This window comes from Anomaloglossus baeobatrachus, chromosome 3 (genome assembly GCF_048569485.1).
Source record: "Anomaloglossus baeobatrachus isolate aAnoBae1 chromosome 3, aAnoBae1.hap1, whole genome shotgun sequence".
Classification (NCBI taxonomy): Eukaryota; Metazoa; Chordata; class Amphibia; order Anura; family Aromobatidae; genus Anomaloglossus; species Anomaloglossus baeobatrachus.
In genome coordinates, this window is record NC_134355.1 from 694,476,509 (window position 1) to 694,493,115 (window position 16,607).

At 58.7% G+C, this 16,607-nt stretch overlaps 1 protein-coding gene across 1 annotated transcript in view; it reads left to right on the forward strand.

The window, feature by feature from the left end:
• The window catches only part of LOC142297087 (DNA (cytosine-5)-methyltransferase 3A-like), a 271,093-nt gene that overhangs the window by 234,626 nt on the left and 19,860 nt on the right, over window positions 1–16,607 (forward strand). Inside the window, 19 exon segments of the mRNA XM_075341333.1 lie at window positions 4,822–5,034; window positions 5,112–5,249; window positions 5,251–5,271; window positions 5,340–5,447; window positions 6,359–6,433; window positions 6,435–6,516; window positions 6,597–6,661; window positions 6,663–6,750; window positions 9,945–9,989; window positions 10,270–10,349; window positions 11,349–11,461; window positions 13,021–13,204; window positions 13,288–13,372; window positions 13,453–13,598; window positions 13,714–13,804; window positions 14,679–14,827; window positions 14,952–15,037; window positions 15,514–15,583; window positions 15,906–16,024. Of these exon segments, the coding sequence (XP_075197448.1) occupies window positions 4,822–5,034; window positions 5,112–5,249; window positions 5,251–5,271; window positions 5,340–5,447; window positions 6,359–6,433; window positions 6,435–6,516; window positions 6,597–6,661; window positions 6,663–6,750; window positions 9,945–9,989; window positions 10,270–10,349; window positions 11,349–11,461; window positions 13,021–13,204; window positions 13,288–13,372; window positions 13,453–13,598; window positions 13,714–13,804; window positions 14,679–14,827; window positions 14,952–15,037; window positions 15,514–15,583; window positions 15,906–16,024 (1,958 nt within the window).

A 16,607-nucleotide genomic window follows, 5' to 3' on the forward strand; every position in this document is an offset into this window, starting at 1 on the left:
AGGGAGCGCCTTTACCCTGCATCACCGGCCGCGGCCCGCCAGAGGGAGAGCCTTTACCCTGCACCAGCGGCCGCCAGAGGGAGCGCCTTTACCCTGCACCACCGGCCGCGGCCGCCAGAGGGAGCGCCTTTACCCTTCACCACCGGCCGCGGCCGCCAGAGGGAGCGCCTTTACCCTGCACCTGCGGCCGCCAGAGGGAGCGCCTTTACCCTGCATCACCGGCCGCGGCCGCCAGAGGGAGAGCCTTTACCCTGCACCACCGGCCGCGGCCGCCAGAGGGAGCGCCTTTACCCTGCACCACCGGCCGCCAGAGGGAGCGCCTTTACCCTGCACCACCGGCCGCGGCCGCCAGAGGGAGCGCCTTTACCCTGCACCCACCGGCCGCCAGAGGGAGCGCCTTTACCCTGCACCACCGGCCGCGGCCGCCAGAGGGAGCGCCTTTACCCTTCACCACCGGCCGCGGCCGCCAGAGGGAGCGCCTTTACCCTGCACCACCGGCCGCGGCCGCCAGAGGGAGCGCCTTTACCCTGCATCACCGGCCGCGGCCGGAGCCAGAGGGAGAGCCTTTACCCTGCACCACCGGCCGGCGCCGGCGCCAGAGGGAGCGCCTTTACCCTGCACCACCGGCCGCCAGAGGGAGCGCCTTTACCCTGCACCACCGGCCGCGGCCGCCAGAGGGAGCGCCTTTACCCTGCACCACCGGCCGCCAGAGGGAGCGCCTTTACCCTGCACCACCGGCCGCGGCCGCCAGAGGGAGCGTCTTTACCCTGCACCACCGGCCGCGGCCGCCAGAGGGAGCGCCTTTACCCTGCACCACCGGCCGCGGGCCGCCAGAGGGAGCGCCTTTACCCTGCACCACCGGCCGCGGCCTGCCAGAGGGAGCGCCTTTACCCTGCACCACCGGCCCGCGGCCGCCAGAGGGAGCGCCTTAGGCTAGTTTCACACTTGCGTTGGACGGCTTCCATAGCATTGCGTTGTGTGACGGATGCAACGGATGTGTTGCATATAGTGGCACAACGCAATGCTACGGATCGTACAAAATAATGGAAAGCTTTATTTATTTATTTATTGTACCGGCAGCCGACTATTGTCAACGATCAGCTGATCGCGCTTTATAGCCGGTGGCTGAGCGCTCTCACATGCCGGCGGCCGAGCACTCAGCTGAGCGCTATAACATGCCGGCGGCCGAGCACTCAGCTGAGCGCTATAACATGCCGGCGGCCGAGCACTCAGCTGAGCGCTATAACATGCCGGCGGCCGAGCACTCAGCTGAGCGCTATAACATGCCGGCGGCCGAGCACTCAGCTGAGCGCTCTCACATGCCGGCGGCCGAGCACTCAGCTGAGCGCTATAACATGCCGGCGGCCGAGCACTCAGCTGAGCGCTATAACATGCCGGCAGCCGAGCACTCAGCTGAGCGCTATAACATGCCGGCGGCCGAGCACTTCAGCTGAGCGTTCTGCCACCGAGAAATAAAATAAAGTTTGTGATTAAAAAAAAAAAAAGAGATCATGCGCAGTGGAAAATAAAGGTTTCCGCTGCTCAAAAAAACGTTACATGCAGCGTTCCATCTGCCCGGCACAGCGACAAAATAACGACGCTGTGTCGTCCAGCGGATGCAACGCTGACACTTGCGTTACAGTGCGTCATCCATACAAGTCTATGGAGAATAGCGCAGTGCGTTAATGGACTGCGCTATTCTCCATAGTGACGGACTCCGCTGAACGCAAGTGTGAAAGTAGCCTTACCCTGCAGTCCCGCCGTGCGCCGCTGTGGGCAGTGTGGGGCGACCTGCACCTCCCTGAGATTATTCTGTACCAGCCGCGATGTCTGTGAGCCAGGAGCGGTCATCCAGTGCGCTACCATGTCTGCAGGAGGCTGCCGTGCCCAGAGTGTACACCCCTGGTGGATTGGGGCAGTGAGTAATGTCAGCAGCCCTGTGGTCTGGGGTAATGTCAGCAGCCCTGTGGTCTGGGGTAATGTCAGCAGCCCTGTGGTCTGGGGTAATGTCAGCAGCCCTGGTGGTGTGGGGTAATGTCAGCAGCCCTGGTGGTGTGGGGTAATGTCAGCAGCCCTGGTGGTGTGGGGTAATGTCAGCAGCCCTGGTGGTCTGGGGTAATGTCAGCAGCCCTGGTGGGTGTGGGGTAATGTCAGCAGCCCGGGTGGTGTGGGGTAATGTCAGCAGCCCTGGTGGTGTGGGGTAGTGTCAGCAGCCCTGTTGGTGTGGGGTAGTGTCAGCAGCCCTGGTGGTGTGGGGTAATGTCAGCAGCCCGGGTGGTGTGGGGTAGTGTCAGCAGCCCTGGTGGTGTGGGGTAGTGTCAGCAGCCCTGGTGGTGTGGGGTAGTGTCAGCAGCCCTGGTGGTGTGGGGTAGTGTCAGCAGCCCTGGTGGTGTGGGGTAGTGTCAGCAGCCCTGGTGGTGTGGGTAGTGTCAGCAGCCCTGGTGGTGTGGGGTAGTGTCAGCAGCCCTGGTGGTGTGGGGTAATGTCAGCAGCCCTGGTGGTTGTGGGGGTAATGTCAGCAGCCCGGGTGGTGTGTGGTAATGTCAGCAGCCCGGGTGGTGTGGGGTAATGTCAGCAGCCCGGGTGGTGTGGGGTAATGTCAGCAGCCCGGGTGGTGTGGGGTAGTGTCAGCAGCCCGGGTGGTGTGGGGTAGTGTCAGCAGCCCGGGTGGTGTGGGGTAATGTCAGCAGCCCTGTGGTCTGGGGTAATGTCAGCAGCCCGGGTGGTGTGGGGTAGTGTCAGCAGCCCTGGTGGTGTGGGGCAGTTACACATGGACTGTTGCGGTTTGTCGCCTCCTGTCCCTGACCTTGGGTACCAACGATCCCCCCCTTTTTTCTGGACACTGCCACTCATTGGCCATACAGGGTCTCCTGACATGTGAGACGTGCAGCGAGCGCTTTCTGGTGTCAGTCAGTGAGCAGTCTGGTGAAATGGCGACTGTGGGGGGAACTGCTGCTGCTTCTTGGACAAAGGGGAGGTGGCTCTGCAGCGAGCGTTACTATGGTTACGGGGGCTGTGTTATATAATGTGGATATTATACATATACCGCACTGGATGTCCCATAATACATCTCTGGTGTTTATACGCGGTCCTCCTCATTTACTGATGACTTGTTACTCGGCCCCCGCTGCTCAGATCGGGGGTCTCCTTAGCGGATGTGTCCGGGGTGTTGGGCGCTATGACTTGTTACTCGGCCCCCGCGGCTCGGATCAGGGGTCTCCTTAGCAGATGTTTCTGGGGTGTTGGGCGCTATGACTTGTCTCTCGGCCCCCGCGGCTAGGATCGGGGGTCTCAGCGGATGTGTCTGGGGTGTTGGGCGCTATGACTTGTTACTCGGCCCCCGCGGCTCGGATCAGGGGTCTCCTTAGCAGATGTTTTTGGGGTGTTGGGCGCTGTGACTTGTTCCGCTGCTCAGATCGGGGGTCTCAGCGGATGTGTCCGGGGTGTTGGGCGCTGTGATTTGTTACTCTGCCTCCGCGGCTCGGATCGGGGGGTCTCCTTAGCGGATGTGACCGGGGTGTTTGGGGCTGTGACTTATAGGGCTGTCACTGCTCCCGCTGCTTCACATTCTTCTTCCGCGGCCGCTCAATAGGCTCATTACATATTCACTGCTTTTCCTGACCACCGCCATCTGTGATTGGTTGCAGTCAGACCCCGCCCCCACACTGACTGACGGTTGTCTGACTGCAACCAATCACAGCCGCCGGTGGGCGCGTCTATATAATATGGTACAGTAAAATAAAAAAAAAAAAACGGCGTGCGGTTCCCCCCAATTTTGATAGCCAGCCAAGATAAAGCTTCACAGCTGAGGGCTGGTATTCTCAGGCTGGGGAGGCCTGTGATTTTTAAGCTCCCCCCAGCCTTAAAATATCAGCCAACAGCCACCCAGAGTTGCCTCATCCATTAGATGCGACAGTCCCGGCACTTTATCCAGTTCTTCCCGTTGCCCTGGTGCGGTGGCAATCGGGGTAATGAGGAGTTAATGGCAGCCCATAGCTGCCACTAAGTCCTAGATTAGTGACGTCTGAGACCCCCTCATCACTGATCTGTAAGTGACAGTAAATAAGCACAAACACCGAAAAAATGCTTTATTTGAAATAAAGACAAAAAAGCCCCCTCTTTCACCACTTTATTAACCCCCAAATACCCCTCCAGGTGCGGCGTAATCCACACGAGGTCCCACAACACTTCCAGCTCTGCTACATCTGATGCTCACAGGGAGCGGCCATAGAGCATGACTGCCCGCTGTGAGCTCCAACGGAGCAACTGAAGTGAGTCGCGCTATCAGCGGTGACCTCACTCAGGTTACCCACGGCTGGAGTCCTCCACCCGTGACCGCAAACCACCCGAGTTAATGAAGTGAGCCGCAGGTGGACGACTCAACTGAGTCTGGGGTGTTGTTTGTGGGGACTTGTTACTCATCCCCCCCCGGCTCAGATCGGGTCTCCATGTTTCTGGGGTGTTGGGCGCTGTGATTCGGCCCCTCACTGTGGGGATTGGTCCGTGCAGCGGCCGCTCGCTCTGGGGATTGGTCCGTGCAGCGGCCGCTCGCTCTGGGGATTGGTCCGTGCAGCGGCCGCTCGCTCTGGGGATTGGTCCGTGTAGCGGCCGCTCGCTCTGGGGATTGGTCCGTGCAGCGGCCGCTCGCTCTGGGGATTGGTCCGTGCAGCGGCCGCTCGCTCTGGGGATTGGTCCGTGTAGCGGCCGCTCGCTCTGGGGATTGGTCTGTGCTCTGTCCGCCGATGCCCAGACCCCTGTGGTCGCCCTTCCCCCCCCCCAATCCCTCCCTTTACTGAACCCCTTCTCCATCTTTCCCCGCAGGCTGAGAAGAAGCAGCAGCTGGTCGCTGTGATCAACGCCATGGAAGAGACGGTGTCCAGTAACCCCCAGAAGGAGGAGGAGACCTCCCCGCCCGCCTCCCAGCAGCCCACAGACCCGGCCTCCCCCACCGTGGCCACCACTCCTGAGCCCGTGGTGGCCGATGCCGTGGAGAAGAACACCTCCAAATCGGCAGACGATGAGGCGGAGTATGAGGTGAGGGGGATGCTGGGAGTAGTAGTGCCCCGGCTGTGGTGTGCCCGGAGATTACACCGCGCTCTTGTGTCTCGCAGGACGGCAGAGGCTTCGGCATCGGGGAGCTGGTCTGGGGGAAGCTCCGCGGCTTCTCCTGGTGGCCGGGGCGCATCGTGTCATGGTGGATGACGGGCCGCAGCCGGGCGGCTGAGGGGACGCGCTGGGTCATGTGGTTTGGGAGATGGCAAGTTTTCAGTGGTGAGTGTCGTAACCCCGCCCCTGATCATGTGACCCAGCGATGATTATAACGGTATAATCTCCGGCAGGTCTGTGTGGAGAAGCTCCTCCCCCTCAGCGCCTTCTCCAGCGCCTTCCACCAAGCCACGTACAGCAAGCAGCCCATGTACCGCAAGGCCATCTACGAGGTGCTGCAGGTGAGCGGCCGGAAGCAGGACCCCGCCTGTGCCCCGCAGCAGGAAGTAGGACCCCGCCTGTGCCCCGCAGCAGGAAATAGGACCCCGCCTGTGCCCCGCAGCAGGAAATAGGACCCCCGCCTGTGCCCCGCAGCAGGAAGTAGGACCCCGCCTGTGCCCCTCAGCCGGAAGTGGGACCCCGCCTGTGCCCCTCAGCTGGAAGTGGGACCCCGCCTGTGCCCCTCAGCCGGAAGTGGGACCCGCCTGTGCCCCTCAGCCGGAAGTGGGACCCCGCCTGTTGCCCCTCAGCCGGAAGTGGGACCCCGCCTGTGCCCCTCAGCCGGAAGTGGGACCCCGCCTGTGCCCCTCAGCCGGAAGTGGGACCCCGCCTGTGCCCCTCAGCCGGAAGTGGGACCCCGCCTGTGCCCCTCAGCCGGAAGTGGGACCCCGCCTGTGCCCCTCAGCCGGAAGTGGGACCCCCGTGCCCTGCCCACCTCCAACCTAAAATAGGACCCCGCCTGTGCCCCTCAGCCGGAAGTGGGACCCCGCCTGTGCCCCTCAGCCGGAAGTGGGACCCCGCCTGTGCCCCTCAGCCGGAAGTGGGACCCCGCCTGTGCCCCTCAGCCGGAAGTGGGACCCCGCCTGTGCCCCCGAGCCGGAAATAGGACCCCGTGCCCTGCACACCTCCAACCTAAAATAGGACCCCGCCTGTGCCCCGCAGCCGGAAATAGGACCCAGTGCCCCGCACACCTCCAGCTGAAAATAGGACCCCGCCTGTGCCCCATGCACCCTCTGGGCTTTCAGTCCTTCGTTCTTCCTATCAGCCATACTGGTTTCTGCGCCCAGGAGTCTCCAGTCTGTATATCCTCTGCCCCTCTGTTAGTTCCTCCTGTCAGTGAGCCCCGGCTGATGCTCGCCCCCTCTCCCTGCAGGTGGCCAGCACCCGGGCCAGGAAGGCTTTCCCATCATGCCTGGCGAGTGATGAGGGCGACACCTCCAAAGCTATAGGACATTCAGAACAAGCAGATGATCGAGTGGGCGCTGGACGGCTTCCAGCCATCGGGGCCCAAGAGCCTGGAGCCCCCGGAAGGTGAGAGCGGCCCCCGCTGGAGGAGGACGGGAGTGCGCCCCCCGGTGTTCAGCCTGTTTACACTGTCATTATATCTGCAGAGGAACGCAACCCCTACAAAGAGGTGTACACCGAAATCTGGGTGGAACCAGAAGCCGCTGCTTATACCCCCCGCCCCTCCCCCGCCGGCAAAGAAACCCCGAAAAAGCACAGAGAAGCCCAAGGTCAAAGAAATCATCGATGAGCGAACTCGAGGTACGACTGAGGGGGCCGCTCTGCTGACACAGCGCTGCCGACTGACAGCTCGCAGGATAGATCACGCCTCAGTGTCTGCCCCTGCTGGTTCAGTGTCTGTGTCTGCCCCCCCACCCTTACCCCCCTTGTGGGTTCAGTGTCTGTGTCTGCCCCCCCTTGCTGGTTCAGTGTCTGCCTCCTCCCCTTGCTGGTCCAGTGTCTGCCTCCTCCCCTTGCTGGTTCAGTGCCTGCCTCCCCCCTCTGCCAGTTCAGCGTCTGCTGCCTCTCCCCCCCCCCCCCACCCCCTGCTGGTTCAGTGCCTGCCTCTCTACCCCCCCTCCCCACCCCCTGCTGGTTCAGTGCCTGCCTCTCTACCCCCCCCCCCCCTTCCCGTCTCTGCTGGTTCAGTGTCTGCCCCTCTACCCCCCCCCCCCCCCTTTGCTGGTTCAGTGCCTGCCTCCCCCCTCTGCTGGTTCAGTGTCTGCTTCTCTACCCCCCCCCCCCCTCTGCTGGTTCAGTGTCTGCCTCTCTTCCCCCCCCCTTGCTGGTTCAGTGTCTGCCCCTCTACCCCCCCTTGCTGGTTCAGTGCCTGCCACCCCCCTCTGCTGGTTCAGTGTCTGCCTCTCTACCCCCCCCTCTGCTGGTTCAGTGTCTGCCTCTCTACCCCCCCCCCCCCTCTGCTGGTTCAGTGTCTGCCTCTCTTCCCCCCCCTTGCTGGTTCAGTGTCTGCCTCTCTACCCCCCCCCTTCTGGTTCAGTGCCTGCCTCCCCCCTCTGCTGGTTCAGTGTCTGCCTCTCTCCCCCCCCCCCCCTCCCAGTTTCTTCTGGTTCAGTGTCTGCCTCTCCCCCCCCCCCCCTTCCCCCCCTCTTCTGGTTCAGTGTCTGCCTCTCTTCCCCCCCCCCTCTTCTGGTTCAGTGTCTGCCTCTCTTCCCCCCCCTCTGCTGGTTCAGTGTCTGCCTTGTGGGGTTTATTGTGCAGAATTGGTGATTTCCCCTGCTAGTTCAGGGTCTTCTGCGTTGTGAAGCAGAGCAGAATATGTTTCTTGTGCAGATAATGTACTGCCCCCTGCTGGTTCAGAGTTTTCTGTATGGAGATGTAGGGTTTAGGGTACAAAAACTGTACACCCGACTAAAGTGTGCAATGCAGATGATGTTAGATTTAAAGTACAGATACGGTGCTGCCCCCTGCTGGTTCAGTGTCTGTGGTGCGGTGATGTAGAATATGTAAGGTCTATAGTGCAGATACGGTGCTGCCCCCTGCTGGTTCAGTGTCTGTGGTGCGGTGATGTAGAATATATAAGGTGTATAGTGCAGATACGGTGCTGCCCCCTGCTGGTTCAGTGTCTGTGGTGCGGTGATGTAGAATATATAAGGTGTATAGTGCAGATACGGTGCTGCCCCCTGCTGGTTCAGTGTCTGTGGTGCGGTGATGTAGAATATATAAGGTGTATAGTGCAGATACGGTGCTGCCCCCTGCTGGTTCAGTGTCTGTGGTGCGGTGATGTAGAATATATAAGGTGTATAGTGCAGATACGGTGCTGCCCCCTGCTGGTTCAGTGTCTGTGGTGCGGGGATTCAGAATATATAAGGTGTATAGTGCAGATACGGTGCTGCCCCCTGCTGGTTCAGTGTGTGTGGTGCAGTGATTCAGAATATATAAGGTCTATAGTGCAGATTCGGTGCTGCCCCCTGCTGGTTCAGTGTCTGTGGTGCGGTGATGTAGAATATATAAGGTGTATAGTGCAGATACGGTGCTGCCCCCTGCTGGTTCAGTGTCTGTGGTGCGGTGATGTAGAATATATAAGGTGTATAGTACAGATACGGTGCTGCCCCCTGCTGGTTCAGTGTCTGTGGTGCGGTGATGTAGAATATATAAGGTGTATAGTACAGATACGGTGCTGCCCCCTGCTGGTTCAGTGTCTGTGGTGCGGTGATGTAGAATATATAAGGTGTATAGTACAGATTCGGTGCTGCCCCCTGCTGGTTCAGTGTCTGTGGTGCTGTGATGTAGAATATGTAAGGTCTATAGTGCAGATTCGGTGCTGCCCCCTGCTGGTTCAGTGTCTGTGGTGCGGTAATGTAGAATATGTAAGGTCTATAGTGCAGATTCGGTGCTGCCCCCTGCTGGTTCAGTGTCTGTGGTGCGGTGATGTAGAATATATAAGGTGTATAGTGCAGATACGGTGCTGCCCCCTGCTGGTTCAGTGTCTGTGGTGCGGTGATGTAGAATATATAAGGTGTATAGTGCAGATACGGTGCTGCCCCCTGCTGGTTCAGTGTCTGTGGTGCGGGGATTCAGAATATATAAGGTGTATAGTGCAGATACGGTGCTGCCCCCTGCTGGTTCAGTGTGTGTGGTGCAGTGATTCAGAATATATAAGGTCTATAGTGCAGATTCGGTGCTGCCCCCTGCTGGTTCAGTGTCTGTGGTGCGGTGATGTAGAATATATAAGGTGTATAGTACAGATACGGTGCTGCCCCCTGCTGGTTCAGTGTCTGTGGTGCGGTGATGTAGAATATATAAGGTGTATAGTACAGATTCGGTGCTGCCCCCTGCTGGTTCAGTGTCTGTGGTGCGGTGATGTAGAATATATAAGGTCTATAGTGCAGATTCGGTGCTGCCCCCTGCTGGTTCAGTGTCTGTGGTGCGGTGATGTAGAATATGTAAGGTCTATAGTGCAGATTCGGTGCTGCCCCCTGCTGGTTCAGTGTCTGTGGTGCGGTGATGTAGAATATATAAGGTCTATAGTGCAGATTCGGTGCTGCCCCCTGCTGGTTCAGTGTCTGTGGTGCGGGGATTCAGAATATATAAGGTGTATAGTGCAGATTCGGTGCTGCCCCCTGCTGGTTCAGTGTCTGTGGTGCGGTGATGTAGAATATATAAGGTCTATAGTGCAGATTCGGTGCTGCCCCCTGCTGGTTCAGTGTCTGTGGTGCGGTGATGTAGAATATATAAGGTCTATAGTGCAGATTCGGTGCTGCCACCTGCTGGTTCAGTGTCTGTGGTGCGGGGATTCAGAATATATAAGGTCTATAGTGCAGACACGGTGCTGCCCCCTGCTGGTTCAGTGTCTGTGGTGCGGTGATGTAGAATATATAAGGTGTATAGTGCAGATACGGTGCTGCCCCCTGCTGGTTCAGTGTCTGTGGTGCTTTATGTCTTTGGGATGCAGATTGATCTTCACTTTTGAGTCTTTGGTGCTTTGTGTTTTGCAGAGCGGTTGGTTTATGAAGTGCGTCAGAAGAGTCGCCACATCGAGGGTAAGTGCAATAAGACATCTCCTGGACGGGGGCAATGGTGGGGGTCATGTGATCAGCGCTTCATGTACCCCCTGCTGATGTCATCGGTCCTCACAACCTCGCATGTCCCGGCCTCTTATATAGGGAAGACGGCCTCAGCATGTCCCGGCCTCTTATATAGGGATCACACCCCTCGCATGTCCCGGCCTCTGTTCTATAAGGGATCCCGGCCTCTTTTCTATAGGGACCTCGTCCTCCCCTGGTTGCGGGGCCCTGACCCTTCTTCCTCCGCTCTCTCCAGATATCTGCATCTCCTGCGGCAGTCTGAACGTCGGTCTGGAGCACCCGCTATTTATCGGGGGAATGTGCCAAAACTGCAAGGTAAAGTCCGAAAACATCATGGAGGGAAGGTAGGAAGGACGAGATCTAGAAAACGGTCAGTAAGAAAGGAGGAGCTGTGATCTGTAGCGGAAGCCGTCAGTAAGGACCGAGCCGCAGCATCTGTGCTGTGCGGAGGAAACAGTCAGCAGTCAGGCAGAGCAGCAGGGTCTGTGCTGTGCGGAGGAAACAGTCAGCAGTCAGGCAGAGCAGCAGGGTCTGTGCTGTGCGGAGGAAACAGTCAGCAGTCAGGCAGAGCAGCAGGGTCTGTGCTGTGCGGAGGAAACAGCAGTCAGGCAGAGCAGCAGGGTCTGTGCTGTGCGGAGGAAATAGTCAGCAGGCAGAGCAGCAGGGTCTGTGTTGTGCGGAGGAAACAGTCAGCAATCAGGCAGAGCAGCAGGGTCTGTGCTGTGCGGAGGAAACAGTCAGCAGTCAGGCAGAGCGGCAGGGTCTGTGCTGTGCGGAGGAAACAGCAGTCAGGCAGAGCAGCAGGGTCTGTGCTGTGCGGAGGAAACAGTCAGGCAGAGCGGCAGGGTCTGTGCTGTGTGGAGGAAACAGTCAGCAGTCAGGCAGAGCAGCAGGGTCTGTGCTGTGCGGAGGAAACAGTCATCAGTCAGGCAGAGCAGCAGGGGCTGTGCTGTGCGGAGCAAACAGTCAGCAGTCAGGCAGAGCGGCAGGGTCTGTGCTGTGCGGAGGAAACAGCAGTCAGGCAGAGCAGCAGGGTCTGTGCTGTGCGGAGGAAACAGTCAGCAGTCAGGCAGAGCGGCAGGGTCTGTTCTGTGTGGAGGAAACAGTCAGCAGTCAGGCAGAGCGGCAGGGTCTGTGCTGTGTGGAGGAAACAGTCAGCAGGCAGAGCAGCAGGGTCTGTGCTGTGCGGAGGAAACAGTCAGCAGTCAGGCAGAGCAGCAGGGTCTGTGCTGTGTGGAGGAAACAGTCAGCAGGCAGAGCGGCGCGGGGGGCCGGAGCTGCACACTAATGTGATATATTTTCCTGCTTTTGCAGAACTGCTTTTTAGAGTGCGCATACCAGTATGACGACGACGGCTACCAGTCCTACTGCACCATCTGCTGCGGGGGGCGCGAGGTGCTGATGTGCGGCAACAACAACTGCTGCAGGTGAGGCCACCGACAAAACTGAGCCTGGCGTCTGCTCCTGGTGGGAAGGGGTTTAATACATAGTCCTGGTGGGAAATGTGTTCAGTATCTTGTCCTGGCAGAGACGTGGTGCTGGAAAAATGTCAGTGTCTGGCCGCTGCGCGCCCCGTGCCTGGTCCCCAACTACTGCTTGCCCCATGCCTAATCCAGGCCTCTGCCCGGTCCCGGCCTCTGCTCGCTCGCCCCCTGCCCGGTCCCGGCCTCTGCTCGCTCGCCCCCTGCCCGGTCCCGGCCTCTGCTCGCTCGCCCCCTGCCCGGTCCCGGCCTCTGCTCGCTCTCCCCCCTGCCCGGTCCCGGCCTCTGCTCGCTCTCCCCCTGCCCGGTCCCGGCCTCTGCTCGCTCTCCCCCTGCCCGGTCCCGGCCTCTGCTCGCTCTCCCCCTGCCCGGTCCCGGCCTCTGCTCGCTCTCCCCCCTGCCCGGTCCCGGCCTCTGCTCGCTCTCCCCCTGCCCGGTCCCGGCCTCTGCTCGCTCTCCCCCTGCCCGGTCCCGGCCTCTGCTCGCTCTCCCCCTGCCCGGTCCCGGCCTCTGCTCGCTCTCCCCCTGCCCGGTCCCGGCCTCTGCTCGCTCTCCCCCCTGCCCGGTCCCGGCCTCTGTTCGCCCCGCCCCGTGCCCGTTGTTTAGTTTTGGGCTTCCTCTCGCCAGGTGCTTCTGTGTGGAGTGTGTGGACCTGTTGGTGGGACCAGGTGCAGCTCTCCCCCTGCCCGGTCCCGGCCTCCGCTCGCTCTCCCCCTGCCCGGTCCCGGCCTCCGCTCGCTCTCCCCCCTGCCCGGTCCCGGCCTCCGCTCGCTCTCCCCCCTGCCCGGTCCCGGCCTCTGCTCGCCCGCTCCGTGCCCGGTGTTTAGTTTTGGGCTTCCTCTCTCCAGGTGCTTCTGTGTGGAGTGTGTGGACCTTCTGGTGGGACCAGGTGCAGCTCACTCATAGCCCGGCCTCTGCTCGCCCGCTCCGTGCCCGGTGTTTAGTTTTGGGCTTCTTCTCTCCAGGTGCTTCTGTGTGGAGTGTGTGGACCTTCTGGTGGGACCAGGTGCAGCTCTCCCCCTGCCCGGTCCCAGCCTCTGCTCGCCCGCCCCGTGCCCGTTGTTTAGTTTTGGGCTTCCTCTCTCCAGGTGCTTCTGTGTGGAGTGTGTGGACCTTCTGGTGGGACCAGGTGCAGCTCTCCCCCTGCCCGGTCCTGGCCGCTGCTCGCTCGCCCCCGGTCTCTTCTCGCCCGCCCCCGGCCCGGTCCCGGCCTCTGCTCGCTCGCCCCCGGCCCGGTCCCGGCCTCCGCTCGCCCGCCCCGTGCCCGTTGTTTAGTTTTGGGCTTCCTCTCTCCAGGTGCTTCTGTGTGGAGTGTGTGGACCTTCTGGTGGGACCAGGTGCAGCTCTCCCCCTGCCCGGTCCTGGCCGCTGCTCGCTCGCCCCCGGTCTCTTCTCGCCCGCCCCCGGCCCGGTCCCGGCCTCTGCTCGCTCGCCCCCGGCCCGGTCCCGGCCTCCGCTCGCACCGCCCCGTGCCCGTTGTTTAGTTTTGGGCTTCCTCTCTCCAGGTGCTTCTGTGTGGAGTGTGTGGACCTTCTGGTGGGACCAGGTGCGGCTCAGGCAGCTATAAAAGAAGACCCCTGGAACTGCTACATGTGTGGACACAAGGGCACGTTCGGGTTGCTTCGGAGGCGAGATGACTGGCCCACTCGTTTACAGCTCTTCTTCGCCAATAACCATGACCAAGAATTTGTGAGTATGGCGCCTGACCCCTGCGGTCTCCACCTCGCGGCGGCTCGCTGAATGCGTCTCACGAGTTTCCTCGTAACTTCCAGGACCCACCAAAGCTTTATCCGCCGATAGCAGCCGAGAAGCGGAAACCTGTCCGAGTACTCTCCTTATTTGATGGCATTGCAACAGGTGATCTTCCAGTTACTATGAGATCCGATGGGTCCAAGTGTCAAGACTCGATCAGCTAACACTGGATCTCTTATCTCCAGGTTTATTGGTGCTAAAGGATCTCGGGATCCAGATAGACCGGTACATTGCCTCCGAGGTGTGCGAGGACTCAATCACTGTGGGAATGGTGCGACACCAGGGCAAGATCATGTACGTTGGTGATGTGAGGAACATCACCCGCAAACACGTGAGTCCTCGACACATGTGATCCCATCTGGAACCCATCAGCAAGCTGCTATTGTGTCCTGCACAGTGACTGCGCGGGGCCCCGACACTGACGCTCCTCTGACATCTTTCCACAGATTTTAGAATGGGGCCCATTTGACCTGGTGATCGGGGGAAGTCCGTGCAACGATCTTTCCATTGTGAACCCAGCACGGAAAGGTCTGTTCGGTATGTGGTTTTGTGTGGATGTAGGACGGGGATCTATTATAAAGTATTCACACCCCTCATGTTCAGGTGTCCCGTAATGGTGGTGTAATGATGCTGTAGCATACTGACCCCTAGTGGCCGAGTTTTGAAAGCACAGAACATTTCCTATCTCTCGCGTTTTCCATGACTGTGTGATGTGGGATTGTCACATTATTGGTGTAGAGACTTCTCAGCAGAGATCTGTGTTGTGCTGACAGTTTGTTACACTGTTTCAGTGCAGGTATGGGTCTGGGGTGGGCCCTTTTTGACCTCTATACAATGTATCAGTGCAGTTATGGGTCTGGGGTGGGCTCTCTTTGACCTCTATACAATGTATCAGTGCAGGTATGGGTCTGGGGTGGGCCCTCTTCTCTGACCTCTGCATACAATGTATCAGTGCAGGTATGGGTCAGGGGTAGGCCCTCTTTTGCGACCTCCGTATACAATGTATCAGTGCAGGTATGGGTCAGGGGTAGGCCCACTTCTCTGACCTCTATATACAATGTATCAGTGCAGGTATGGGTCAGCGATGGGCCCTCTTCTCTGACCTCTGTATACAATGTATGGGTCAGGGGTGGGCCCTCCAACCTCTATATACAATGTATGGGTCAGGGGTGGTCCCTTTTCTGCGACCGCTGTATACAATGTATCAGTGCAGGTATGGGTCAGCTGTGGTCCCTCTTCTGCGACCTCTGTATACAATGTATCAGTGCAGGTATGGGTCGGGGGTGGGCCATCGTCTCCGACCTCTGTATACTATGCTCGGGGTCCTCTCTGATGTGCGTGTTACTGTGTATACTGGGGTGAATAAGGGAGGCCTCCTCCTCTGGTGACCGCTTTTCTGCTTTCCCCGCAGAGGGCACAGGACGCCTGTTCTTCGAGTTTTACCGTCTGCTCCACGAAGCTCGGCCGAAGGAAGGAGATGAACGGCCATTCTTCTGGCTGTTTGAGAATGTGGTGGCCATGGGCATCAGCGATAAAAGGGACATATCCCGATTCCTAGAGGTGAGATATTGGGGGTGGGTGGGATCTGGTCATGTGAAATAGTGTTGGGGTGCAGCTGTCGCCCTCCGTCACTGTGTGTTGGACTAGTCGGCTCATTCTGCTGGGTTTTCTTTCTTTTTTTCAGTCAAACCCAGTGATGATTGATGCCAGGGAGGTGTCTGCAGCGCACCGAGCGCGATACTTCTGGGGGAACCTCCCGGGGATGAACAGGTTGGTGTCACACTGCACGCCTTGTTTATAACTGGCACACTGCCGGCTTTGCATATAGGGGGCACACTGCTGGCTTTGCATATAGGGGGCACACTGCACGCCTTGTTTATAACTGGCACACTGCCGGCTTTGCATATAGGGGGCGCACTGCCGGCTTTGCATATAGGGGGCGCACTGCCGGCTTTGCATATAGGGGGCACACTGCCGGCTTTGCATATAGGGGGCACACTGCCGGCTTTGCATATAGGGGGCGCACTGCTGGTATTGCATATAGGGGGCGCACTGCCAGCTTTGCATATAGGGGGCGCACTGCTGGTATTGCATATGGTGGCTGTTTGTGTCTCACAGTAAATCAGTGCACATATTACAGTGGCGGTGCGCGGTCCTGTCCAGACAATGCGGTGACGTCTTCTCATCCTCGGTGTTCAGGTCCCGTGCCTTTTCTGTACTGACCCCATCTTTCCCTTTGTCTCTAGGCCTCTGGTCTCTACGATAAATGACCGCCTGGACTTACAGGAGTGCCTGGAGCACGGCAGGATAGCGAAGGTGAGGAGGCCGTTCATCGGCAGCCGTGATGTCACTGACCTGTGATGTCATCGCTCCGGCTTATAACCTATACGATTTCTATGTATCTCATTCCCTGACGCATTTCAGCCAGTAGCTTCATTAAAGGTGGTAGATGATGGCAGACCTCTTATAGGGGGCTCTGAAACACTGTGTCAGTAGATTGCATATCCCTCACATGAGCGCAGGGGTCTCCAGGAATCTGTGGTGTGGCCGGGCTCATGGCTGCCCGGATCCTGCCATGTCCGGACGCTTGTCCATGTGGCGTTGTCTTCTTCTCACCTCATCATCATGTCTTCTGCAGTTTAGCAAAGTCCGAACCATCACCACTAGGTCCAACTCCATCAAGCAGGGGAAGGACCAGCACTTTCCGGTGTTCATGAACGAGAAGGAGGACATCCTGTGGTGCACGGAGATGGAACGGTGAGTGCGCGTGGCACCATTTCACACGTTTTATTTTATTTTTTAATATTTTTAAGGAGTTAAATGTTTTGGTTTTTGTTTTTTTTATTTTTTAAAAATAAAATTCTATAGAAAAGTTCTGTGCAAAGGTTTTCGGTCGGTGCAAAAAATGCTGGAAAGTAAAAAAAAAAAGCATCAAAAATAAGTGATCTTTTTTTTTAGCAAAATGATTGAAAAACAGATAAATGGAAATCTCCTCAGTATTCAGTGACCGCTCGTCTCCTCCGTCCTCAGTATTCAGTAACCGCCCGTCTCCTCCATCCTCAGTATTCAGTGACCGCCCGTCTCCTCCATCCTCAGTATTCAGTAACCGCCCGTCTCCTCCATCCTCAGTATTCAGTGACTGCCTGTCTCCTCCGTCCTCAGTATTCAGTGACCGCTCGTCTCCTCCGTCCTCAGTATTCAGTGATCGCCTGTCTCCTCCGTCCTCAGTATTCAGTAACCGCCCGTCTCCTCCATCCTCAGTATTCAGTGACCGCCCGTCTCCTCCATCCTCAGTATTCAGTAACCGCCCGTCTCCTCCATCCTCAGTATTCAGTGACCG